We start from the raw sequence: 13175 nt of genomic DNA, 5'->3' as shown, positions 1-13175 counted from the left end.
TTTATTTTAGTATCAGCTCTTCTTTGGGCAAGATGCTTGAACTGTATGGGCCACAGTTTGTTCATAAAGACTAATTCTCAAAGATCTGTTCTAGCACCAAAATTCTGTAGCCTTTTTTTTTTTTTCAGTAAGTGGTAATAACACTGCTGATAGTGAGTGAGCAACAGTAGGAAATAATGTCAAGGATGGAAACAGTTTAAAATCAAGAAAAAAAAAAGAATGGAAACGGTTTGTTGTTAAGAGAACAAGCCACACAATCCCATTCCTCCTCAAGCTTTCAACATTTTAGTTCCTAATATATGTTAGACATTAGAAATCAACAGAGAGTAGACTTATGTCACTTTTACTTTTAGCACAAACTTCAATGGTATGACATATACTTGATGTTTTGCTGCTTATTTTTGCTGTAATCTCTTTGCCCCTTTGAAAATTTTCTTACTGTTTTCAAACTTTATTTTGGGTCAGTCAAAATTACAGTTTTGTTAAATTAGAAACAAAGATTTTAGTACACAGTAAACCAAATATTTGAGAAACTCTGCTGCATTATTCTTTGCATCCTAAAGGGGACAGATGACACTTCCAATGCTTAAACAAAAAACAGCAACAATAAAAAATTTATGCTGGATATCAGGAGAGGCACTTTTTAAAAAAAATTTTTATTGTTTTTTTATTTTCCCCCTTGGCCACACTGCTTGCAGGATCTTAGCTCCCTGACTGGGGATTGAACCCGTGCCCTTGGCAATGAGAGCAAGGAGTCCTAACCACTGGACCAGCAGGGAATTCCCAGGAAAGGTACTTTTTAAATGGTTCTTATCAATAACAAAACACCCATATTAAACTTTGATGATAATAATTATTAGCAGAGCAGTATGTAAGAAAGTCAAAGATTCTAAGAATAAGAAAAAACATGGGCCAAAGCAATATGCTCCTCGTGGTGAAATGTCAGATATTCCTAAGTGTGCCCAAGCAGTAAGATTTGTCCTCTGAAGTACTTACAAGGAAAAAAGAAAGAATGGAAGGAAGGGAGGGAGAGAAAAAAGAGGGGATATGTGAATATCTCATTCATAGTCCATTTCTGACAGTTACTAGATTCAAAAGTCTAGCATAGTACCTGGTGTATCTAATGTATCCCAAACATCTAGAATACTTGTTGAAAGACTGATCAATGTGTGGTTTGAGATTAAGCGCACCAAAGACTCCATGAGGAAATCACCTACAACAGATTCTAAAAGATAGTTTTATAACATGTTTTAAAATCAGGATAGCTGGCAAATACCAGCATTATAGAATTTACAATTAAACACAAATATGGGGACTGAAGGTAGAGGGTGGGGAAGAGTGTTGCTCACAGTTTAACTTTTTTTTTTTAATAAGTAGGCAAAAATTAGGCTTAGAGATCCAAAATTCATTCAAATTAGGGCTTAAAATACCTCTGTGCCATTTCTATATTCAATTTTAAATCCCTTCAATATTTGTGAGAAAAAATAACTTTACTCTTACCTTTTGTACTGGAACTTGACATTCTAACACCTCTGTGTCATTATCACCGGACTGATGCATCACAGTTAGGCTATTCAAGCGTTGTTCAGGATTATCTGGATGCACACATTTTTAGAATAGTATAGTCAAGTTATTTCATCTTGATTCTCCAGAATATGACATTTCCACCCCTACCCAGGTCAGAAACTACGAAAATAAAATAACTGTTTTTTTTACGCTTAATTTTGGAGTATTCTTAGTTGGAGAATTGTAATACTGTAAAATAAACATTTTCACTTGAAATTTTACCTCCTTTATTTTTCTTTTTCTTCTTCTTTTTTTTTTTTTTTTTTTTGTCAGCATAAAGTATAGTTGACATTGTGGCTCACCTACCAAGACCTATTTTAGCTTGCCCCATGGTATAAGCAGTCTTCCAGCTTGTAAACTGACCTCAGCTCCAGAGATGGGTCTTCATTGGCCAAGCTAATTATGGTAATCCTATCCCCACACCAGTGAATCATTTAGAAAAGAGGAGGCCTAAGCCACTGTAGGGCTTCCAAGGAAAGATGCTTCCTGGTAGCCAAATTGAGAACAAAGAAAATACAAAGAATGGAAGAACGAAGATACCAGACACCTAAACTACTCAGGGGGTGGCTAGGAGTAAGAAATGCAAAATGTTGTTTGACTCTGAGGTGAAGAGAACAAACCACACAATCCTGTTGACTGTAAAGCTTTCATACAAATATTTCATTTATTACAGGTGAAAATAATTTCAGAAATAGAGCTTGAGCCTTTGTCAAACATGTTTAAATGACTGACCTACTTCTGGACTACAATACGTATGATAACAAAATTCCTTGTGTAAGCCAGTTTGGAGCTGAATTTTCTGCATTTGTGACCAAAAGCATCCTGGTGTATGAAATTTAATTAGGTCATTTCTGTTTCAGTTCTCTCCAGCTCTTGTCTATAGGTCCTAACTAGTAGCAAAAGGACAGAGGAGAAAAATGAAAACTTGAGTTGCTATCTTTTTGTTAATTGGCTCAAGCTCATAAAATCTTGGCCACTTAGAGTTATAGGAACTTACATTTAAGGTTCTATCACCCATCAATTCCTTTGATTCTCTGGCTAAATCACACTAGTTGAAGAAGGGAGGAACACTAAAGGATAGGAGTGAGCACAGGAGGGTGAGACAAAACAGTCAGTGGACAGATGAATCAAAGAACAAAGTTTAAATCTGTGTGTTCCTACGTGGCCCAATGCACCTGTTTTCTCAGTTCAACAGGGAATGGAAAAATAGGGAGAAAAAGTCTAAGTACAGAACTACATCCCCTCTCTGCTTGGGATCAGATATTATTTAAGAAGTAGAAAGAGTATATATATCAAGAGAAATATATTCTAAACGACTCAGTTTGTTGACTCTAAGTTAGTAAGTGGTGACAGTACCATTATCAAGAACTAAAGAGGAAAGATTTAAATGTAGGAATTAAAAGGGGGAAATTCAGTTTTGACATGCTGTATTTGACATGCCTATGTGCTGTTTAAGGTATTCAGTAGAGTTGTATAAACACGCCTGGGGCTTGGATGCTTGAGTTGTAAAAATGAGACTAGAAGTCATAGACTCCAAGATCATCCAGGAAGGATGTATAGATTGCTGCCTTCCAACCTTTTACATGCCATAATAAGCAGAAAATGATCAATGTATGGCATACCTGGGTAAATGGGAGGTCTGCTCCAAGTCTATTGCTATGAGAGCTGAGGGGGAGGTCCTAGCTTAGTAAGCCTATGCTTTGGAATACGGCTAGAAAATCCTGGAGTAAAGTAAAAAGAGGCTTAAGGATGTAACTCAGAGTATTATCAATATTAAAGGTAGGCAGATAAAGTAGGTGTCTGTAAAGAACGTTCAGAGATGGGATGATGAAGAGAAGAGTGTCACAGAAGCCAAGGGAAGTGTGTCAAGGGACTGACTCTCTGAAAAACATTTTCATATGGATGCCCTCTGGCACCTCAAAACACTACAAAACTCATCTTCCCTCAGACATCTGTTCTTCATCTGTGTTCCAGGTCTGTCAACCTGGACCAGTATCCAGCCACTATCCTCTGAGCCACCAAAGCTTATACACCCCTTTGTTACTAAAACCCGGCATATATTCATCTTTTGCAGACCTGCTCACTCCACTCTTGTGATTTCTTTCGACTGTACCTTTTTCTTTCTTTCCATCACTTAGTTTTTTTGTACTACTGCAACAGCCCAGTTGGTCTTTTCCTTCTCTGGTCTCTGTTCCCCATCTCTCCAACTGACCTACACGATATTGGCAGAGTAATTACACTGAAGCACACTCTGTTCAAAAAATCTTCATTGGCTCCCCACTGACTATACTATTACAATTAAGTCCAAAAGTCTCTAGGTATCGAGGTTCTTTATGATCTGAACCTGATCTACCTTCCCAAATTTATTTCCCTGTATTCCTATTTATCCAAGCAAAGCTTTAATCACATTGAATTACTGGTCACCTAAATACCCTCATTTGTGTTGTTCCCTCCATCCAAAATGCCGTTTGATCCTACTATACATCAATACACATCTTTCAAAGAGATCAGGTAATTCCGTCTTCCTCATCTCCTTCAATTTCATTTTTGGTTCTTTTAGGGCACATTATTTTTACTTTATTTTAATTTAAAAAAAATTTTATATATACATACACACACACACACACACACACATATCCACAGACATATTTATTTATTTGGTTGCACCGGGTCTTAGTTGCGGCAGGTGGGCTCCTTAGTTGTGGCATGTGAACTCTTAGTTGTGGCATGCATGTGGGATCTAGTTCCCTGACCAGGGATCGAACCCGGGCCCCCTGCATTGGGAGCGCAGAGTCTTATCCACTGCGCCACCAGGGAAGTCCCTATCTTTACTTTATATACCAGTTGTTTACTTCTCCTACTAGATGGCAAACTCCTTGATTTACCTTCTCATTTGCCATGTTAATTCACATTGATGTGACAGCATAAGTTTTTTTTTAAAAAAATTCTTAATACAACTGAGTGAAGATTTTTTAAGAGCTGTGGAAGGATAAATTATAAAGATAAGTTTAGTAATCCTTCATGACTAAAAACTTCAACTTATTTTAAGGAAAAAAAATTAGACATCTTCCAGTTCATGTGGAGATGATGGCAGAGGTTTTGAAGAAAACTGGTAACACTTAAAACTTCAACTTCTTAAATATTTATGTACTCTAACATTTTTGCCAAACTACAAGAAAACTTCAGTAAATTTTTTTTTACTTTTTTGTTTAAAGATTTAACCAAAAATTTATTTCCACCAAGATTAAACTCCAGAAAAGTAAAATTCTATACACATTTTATAGCTTATATATATTTGCAGTTTCCCTTGGGCATAGTGCCACCTACAGTTGGCGAATGCAAACCACTTTGGTTCTGAAAAATCTGCTTAAGTGCAGTAGAACAGCCATTTGGCATCATCCAAACTTTCCCTTTACACAATATTGTTACTCACAATCACGTATAAACAGAAATTGAAGGAATACAGGAAACGGATCCCGACAGAAGATTGAGATATTTAAAGCCTGACTTTTCATAGATAGGACGTTTTCTTAAAATAGGAACAAAAGACCATCTTGACTGCATTATTTCCATTATTTTTCAGTGTCTTTATTCTTCTTCAAAGCTATCCCTATCATTCTCCTAGGAACTTACTATAATGAAAACAGCAACTTTTCCCAACTCTGGTTCTTTCCGATTGACCTCCAAACACGTTCAAATCTCGCCGATTTCAAAATTCAAAACAAAACAACCTCTCTCCCAGCCTTAAAAAAACAAAAACAAAATACCTATCTTCCTGTTAAAGCCACAGCTATCTTCCCATCCTCTTCAATAAAATTCTTGAAAGACTGGTTTACATTCAGATTCCATTACTTCTCAATTTACAAGAATCTGCTTCCATCTCAATTACAGTAGCCATAAAAGAAGCTTTTGTAAAAGCAAAAAAATCTCACATTGCCAATTTTAATCTTCTCTCCTCATTCCTCATGGTACTTTAAGGCTTTGTATATAGTAGGACATGATACTCATGATGATGATTTCCTTCGAAAAACGTATCTCCTGGGCTTCTATTATACCATTTTTCCTTTTCCTCTTAGCTTTGATTACCTCTTCTTTTAACTTAATTAATTTTTTCTACTTTTACTGAGGGAGTTTGGTTACCCAGAATTTTGTCCTTGACCTTTCTCCTCCTGCTCTGTACATTTTCCTTCATTCTCATGGCTTCAAGTAGCTTCTACATATTGGTAATTCCTAACTGTAGTTCTTGTTACACCCTATTAGTTCCAGAAACCTATTTCTAGTTATATATTTCCAATTAGATATTCTGCAGCATCTTAAACATGTCCAAAATGAACAATGTCTCTTATTTTCAAGCCAACTGTTGGATAATACTCTGGTAAGACACTTATTATAATAAAGTTTAGTAATTCTGCCACAAAAATATCTAATTTAGCCACATCCTTTGTGTACTTACTGCCTTATTTTTTGTCCTCATAATTTCTTTCCTAGACTATAGCACTCAGCTTCCTTACTTGGTCCCAATTATATCAGAGCATCTTCATCTTAGTCCATCCCTTATACAGCAAGCAGCAATCTCTTACTAATGTAAAATCTGATTTTGTTATGCTCTTGTTTGAAGCTACTTTCTGTGTGCAAAATAAAAGATCCAAATGTAGCACTGGTATTTAAGGTAATTTATGGCCTAGAACAACTACATCTTCAGTTATCCTCCTGAGTACCTTGAAAATATTTTTCCAGAAAAGAATGGCTATAAATATTTCATACTTTGGATCTTTGTTTATACTTCTTCCTGGGATGCCCCCCAGTGTTGCCTCAGATATTTTTTTTCTTGATCTCCACTCCTTCTCCAGAGTCAAGAGCTATAACTTGAGTTAAATGCAAAATGGAATACTCAAACACAGAATAGTAGGGAGCTTTTACTGGAAGCAATAAAAGGAGGATCAAAACTTCTGTGTTCCTCCTTATCTCTGCTTCAGTAAAACAGCTTAGAAATTTCTTCTGTTTTGGAGAAACCCCTGCCATTGGAAGGCCAGGGAGCAGTCTAGACAGAAGGAGACAAGGATATGGAATATTCACATCTGCTTCTGTCTAGGCCTAAATACATTTGTGTCTCAAAGCTCAGGCACTCCATAAGCTGGGCTCATCACTGTCAGAGAAGTATGCCCCTGTGCCACACATCCCCAGGAGGACCAGGCTGAGAAAGGTGATATGTTCACTTCTGATAAGACTAACAGATAAGACATTTATAAAGTCAAATGAACCTAACAATATAAAAATTTCCAGTTTTAGAAGATGTTTTTGGTAAATAGGAACCACCACTAGGCAAGTATTTCTAGCTCAAGTTTCCTTAACTGTAAACTGTTTTTAATGTTTATAACTTCATTTCTCTACCTATAGAATCTCTATCTTTTCCCTATTCTAATCTACCTTTCCAACCCATACAGACATTATGGAAATTAGAGCAACATTTCGCAAGTCTGCTCAGAGCTTGCTATGAGCTATGGCAGTGACAGGTTTTTATGTATGGCTCACATGCCAATGTATATAATCTGTATGAAAGTAAGTTGTGTGTGAACTGCACATACAATTTTCTTTCATTCAAATGTAATGAGTACCTTGGGGTATAAAGCAATATGCTTCAGGGATTATTTCTAACCTGGAATTTACTAGTTATGATTTTCAGTATTCCAGATACATAACATTTAAGATAATCTTGGCATTTTCATTTAGAAGTCAGTTGTTCAATCACAGTCATTTACTTCTTAATTTCTTACCTGAAAGAGGCAGAATTTGTAAAGGTGAAATGTTTTCCACACCCTGTAAACGTTCTGATTCTTGATAATTAAATACTGACTGGTGGTGATTTGGTGGTGTTCCACCTGAACATGTAGTCTGATGAACCAGGCTAGTTTTCCCAGAGGTTGTATCTTGCACAGAAGATTGTATCTGCTAAGACAAAGTTAAACAAAACTATCTTTCAGAGCTTAACCACACAAGAAGTATAACTAAGAAAATAGAAACACAAGAGGATAGAATATAATTTAATACTGTCTTTGAATATGATATTAAGTCACACAAATTTATAAGGTATAAATATCACTATCTTACAAATGAGAAAACTAAGGTTTAGAACGAATTAAATAACTTGGCCATCATATAGCTTATAAGCAGAGTCAAAGTCTATGATCTTAGTTGCTAGTACACATAGACTTATACATATGTTATTAAACAGTGTTGCTTATTTTCAAATGCTTCCCTGTGATCTACTGAAAATAAAAACTGAGCTTTTATACCAAATCTAGAGACTAATCCACTTTCTTTATCCCCTTTTCCTCAGTGAATTACAGATATAAAAGGAGGGGGTGTTTAAAAAAAGAATAACATGATGGTTGAGCCATAGACTATCAACAAATTCTGATTCCGAACTCTGTTAACTACTTATTAAGAAAAAGTGTATTATAATAGCTAATATTTAGTTAACACTTACGATGTGCAAGGCACCAGGGTAAGCCTTTTATATAGTTCTTAATTTCTCACACTAATCCTATGAGTTTGGTATAATTATTATCCCCATTTACAGCTTACAATAGGACTTAGATATAAGGAAGGTAACTTAACCTAAAATCTCACATCTATTCAGTGGCAAGCTAAGTTACAGTACCAAAGCCCAGGTACCTTATCTACTAAGCTCTGAGTTATAGATAGTACAGAGATGAATAAGACAATCTTCCTTCTCCATCTAATAAAGGGGTTAGAGTGAGTGAGTCTTGATAAGGCAAGTGTATGAATACCTATGCTAGTTTGAATAAAACAAAGGGCATAGGAATGTTAATCCCAACAATAATGCAGACCCAAGCCCAAAGCTTAAAGGCAAATGCTGAGGTTTAAATCAGCAAAACAACACTTTCTGAAACACACAAATATGTGCATTTATTCATGATCCTATAAATATATTTCCTCTGTTGTCTTAAATGAGCATTTTGTTCTTCAGTGAGTGACACTGAAAAAAACTTGGTCACAAACAGATCATAAAGATAGCATTCTATGTGCTATGTACTGAGAATTATTCCAAAGTTTGTTCATAACTTGACATAATTTTCTGATTCCACTAATACCTATGGCAGACAGATCATCTGGATCTTCCTTCCACTCAAAAACCTTTGAGAGCTCATACCTACCTAACAAATTAAATATTAACACTTTATCTAGGTGTGCAAAGCCCTCCCTATTATATCTCTAAAGCCAACTAATCCCATACAAACACCCTACTACATACTACCTACTACCTACATACTACCATATTTCCCTGAACACACCTCCTGTGCTTTTTTTCGCTCTCTTATTGCTCTGTTTAAAAAAGTAAGTCCCTAATCAGCATGTCAATATACTAACCATTTCTTCCCTTTCCCTATAATTTAAAACCCATTTTAAGCATTCCCTCCTTCAGGTAGTATATATACATTCCTCCTTCATTTTCTCAATAAATTATGAATATAGATGATTATAGCACTAATCATACAATCTCTTAACTGTATGATTATATCTCTTCTCACAACTAAGAGACCCTTCAAGACAGTATTATTTATGTTGTATTTCCCCTAACCCAGAGTTAGATGTTGTTAAATAAGTTTATGATTTAATAAAAGGTATACACCTGTAATTCTATATTTGGGATGGGTACAAAGGATTAAAAGTTTTATGAGGATTAGTAGTAAAAGATAAAATTACTGAATTAGTAGTAAAAGATAAAATTACTTTTATCCTTTTCAAAGCACATCAACTACTAATCAAACATAGATGTGCTAAAAATGAATAGTTGGTAATTATAAGCTTTATATTTAGAACTCTCACTACCATTCCCCTACTACCTTTTTTGGAGAAATTCCACCTTACTGTGCATACCCTACTGTACGCACATGGGGACACCAAGACCTTCTCTCTGTATTTAGACTCTCCAGACTAAGCTGAAATTTCTCTAATTTGTTCTACTTACCTGTTTGACTAAATCATAAAAAAGTCACTTCTTGTTAGGAAAATGTAACCAAATCATTTCACTATTCAATCTTTTTTACAAAGAAATCTTTGAACATTTAGGCGACAAATTAAAATGAGTGACAACTCTTCATGTAAATAAAATCAAGAACAATTTTAAAGAAAGCTACTACTATACCAGTGAGCTATAACCTACATAATTTTAAAATTCTAAGGCAAAAATGAAGAATTAACTTACCTTTAATTTCTCTTTAGAAGGAGAATCATTCTGTTTTAATCCAGTAAATTTAGGAAACATTTCTGCAAACATATATAAATATTTTAATATTTGCCAACTTAAAAAATTATCATCATCTAAATTACAAATTTTTTCACATTAGAATGAAAGTGATGGTTTTAAGAAAATGGTCAACTTCTTAACTCAATAAATTCTTTTATTTATAAATTTCTTTGCCCTCTTGGAATCAGTCAAAATTTCTAAAGGGATACTTACTTTGAAAAGGGATATTTTCTTTTCCACATAATGGAATAAATATCCCCTCACAAATTTCAATTTGGATTATTAGGCAAAAAGAACAATGTGTTACTTCAGAGTAAAGAGCTTGAATAAGCGACAGTTTAAAAAGAAACAAGTTACAACAGAGATAAGGGTTTAAACAAGCAGTACCAATTATACTAAAATCATCTATATTATTTTAAGTGTTGGGGGTTAGGTGGAAAGGGGAAGGGAAGAAGACACACTGCAAAGATTGAGGGTATACATCCAGGTAGCTTTCACATTTAGGGGAGAAATTATGATTTCAGCTTTGATCAACAGCAAAAAAAACACACTTCATTAATACGATCATATAATATATGTACATCTATCTTAATTATCCAAATATGCACCTAAACAAATTATTCAATGATATAAACTCTTAACTCCAGTGAAAATACAACATACCACATTAGTGTTCTGATGAAAAATTCAAGGGCATTATCTTAGTTCTCTGACATAAAACTAAAGCTCAGGACTATTATAAAAACTAGCACCTCAAAATCTAAAAAACACTAGCAAAAGGCATCAAAGATTTTTAATTAAAAAAAAGAATCAAAAACACCAAATACAGTATATGCCTCAAAAAAGTCTTACATACTACAGATAGATGAATAATGGTAGTCTAAAACTCAGTATTTTGCTTCTCATTCTACTCTTATGTAGCTGACTTTCCAGGAACATAGTAAAATAAAACTGCATATTTCTGTTTATTTATGAGTTCCTGGCCTTTGGAATTAAAAGGCAAACATACACATTTTCACTATCAAGCTTAAGACCACATTTCAATAAATGAAGAAGCCCTACCAGGTCTTACAAACATTAATAAAACTGAGCACTATAGTGACAACATACACGCTTGTCAACTAACTTCACCAGGGATTTGTGATAATATGTATACCTACCTTGTGAGGATCCAATTGGATAAAATATGTTAACTACTAAACAAATGAATATTTTGCACATTATATAATGTGTTTTATTTTCACAGCTCCCCAAAAACCTCAATATAAAACTTTGATTGGAAAGCTTTCATTTCAAACTAAGCAAAAATTTTAATCACAGAATCAAGAAAAAGAGAGAGATCTGGCATCAAATATTTGATTGAAAGGTTTGCTAATAACCATCACCGATCAAAGCACTGAGATCAATGCTCCAGAGACACCAAATATTATCAGCAAGCCAGTACTGACTAAAAAATTTGATAAATTGAATATGAATATAATACCATACATAATGTAAAACCAGAATGTAATGCCATTACAGCAGAAAAAATTACTGAAGATTTTTAAATTAGAAAAACAAATCACACTTCTGTTGTATAGGACAGGGTACAGAAAAGTGATTGGAAGTTATTACCTTATTTTATAGGAAAGAAAGTATGTCCAGAGAAGTTGAATGATTTGCCCAAGCTTATCGCCTAATGTTCTATTGATAAAAATCGAGTACTTTGGGGCTTCCCTGGTGGCGCAGTGGTTGGGAGTCCGCCTGCCGATGCAGGGGATGCGGGTTCGTGCCCCGGTCTGGGAGAATCCCACGTGCCGCGGAGCGGCTGGGCCCGTGGGCCATGGCCGCTGGGCCTGCGCGTCCGGAGCCTGTGCTCCGCAGCGGGAGAGGCCGCAGCGGTGAGAGGCCCGCGTACCGCAAAAAAAAAAAAAAAAAAAAAAAAAAAAAATCAAGTACTTTGAACGAAAACAATCTGCTCCCTTTAAAGAATGTTTTGGTATTTTAAGTGTGTGGTGCTTATATAATATAGAAGAACAAACCGATTATAAGCTGCCTCTTCCTTTTACCAAAGTAATTTTAACTAGAGTTTAGAAAGTGGAAACAAACAAAAAAACACCTAGACTGATGATTCTCAAACACTGCAGCACATTAGTCACATGGGATACATTGTTTTGTTTTTGTTGGGTTTTTTTGGCGATGCCACATGGGATCATAGTTCCCGGACCAGGGATCGAATGTGGGCCTCGGGCATTGGAAGCGTGGAGTCTTAACCACTGGACTGCCAGGTAAGTCCACACATGGGATACTTTGAACACTACATTTACCTGGCCCCACTCTCCATTCAATTCAGATTTGGACACTATTTTTTAAAGTTTTACAGGTGATTCTAATGTACTGCCAAGGTTGAGAAACATTATTCTAGACAGCCTGTTTATTCAGTAAGACCCAGTTTGAACAGAAACATTTTAAATGCACATGACAAAGTTTATCCCTACTTCTAAGACTCATGGCTCAAGTACAGACCTCAATATATGCAAGTTTTTAATCAAGCCTGAGTTCTTGAATTTATCCTTCTGGGGCTTTAAAAACACTCTAATTGATGAGAAACTAATGAAAGTTTAAAATATTTAAATGATGAGTACTAATCATTTCTCTTAAACTTTCTAGCTTGAATGATGAAAAGTACTCCAAACTGTCATTTCATACTTCCTACATTTACTAAACCATTCTCCCCCTTAAAAGGTAAAATAAAATCTAAACTTGAACAAAGTTTGTCCTTTTTCCCTTGCATGAAAAAAAAATGCATCATTGTCACTTCTACAGAAGATGTGGGTTGTAGTACTAAAGAGAAACGGTTATTTTACTCCTTCTTTTAAGTCACCACAATTAAGAAAGTTTAAAAAAAAAAGGAACAATTGTTACTTAAAGAATTTCATAAATTTCACTTTCAGAACATTACACTGAAGCCAATAAAAGCAAAAAGTCCAAAATATGAAGTGACAAATTCACTTTGTCTTAACCAGGTAAAGAATTGATGCCATAGCCATTCAATTTCTTTGTGTATAACTGTTGTAAGAATTGAAATGATAATCATTCCTGAAAAATATTCTATTCCACACTAATCAAGTATCTGAGCTAACATTTAGACAGTTCCTGAAGTTATTTCCTACAAGGATAGAATCAAAAAAGCACTATTACCTATGAGCTGCTCCATTTGATGGTTTCTCAGTAATATTATTAAATCTGTTAATAATATTCCTCCCTATTATATCACTCAAGATAGCCAACCTTGTTGAGCATTAGAAAACTCTCAATTGCTTGTGTGTACATTCTAGCACAGCCTAGTTAACATAGG

At 35.0% G+C, this 13175-nt stretch overlaps 1 protein-coding gene across 1 annotated transcript in view; it reads right to left on the bottom strand.

The window, feature by feature from the left end:
* The window catches only part of BRDT (bromodomain testis associated), a gene marked incomplete at its 3' end in the record, with an annotated part of 48590 nt that overhangs the window by 17064 nt on the left and 18351 nt on the right, over positions 1–13175 (bottom strand). Inside the window, exons 12-14 of the mRNA XM_082615523.1 lie at positions 9797–9858; positions 7341–7512; positions 1501–1595 (exon numbers count right to left, since the gene is read on the bottom strand). Of these exons, the coding sequence (XP_082471649.1) occupies positions 1501–1595; positions 7341–7512; positions 9797–9858 (329 nt within the window). The remainder of the gene's footprint in view (positions 1–1500; positions 1596–7340; positions 7513–9796; positions 9859–13175) is intronic.

This window comes from Mesoplodon mirus (assembly GCF_964341445.2).
Source record: "Mesoplodon mirus genome assembly, chromosome: 3".
Taxonomy (NCBI): domain Eukaryota; kingdom Metazoa; phylum Chordata; class Mammalia; order Artiodactyla; family Ziphiidae; genus Mesoplodon; species Mesoplodon mirus.
The sequence above is the reverse complement of the archived record's forward strand: the minus strand, read 5'-3'. Positions and strand labels throughout refer to the sequence as shown.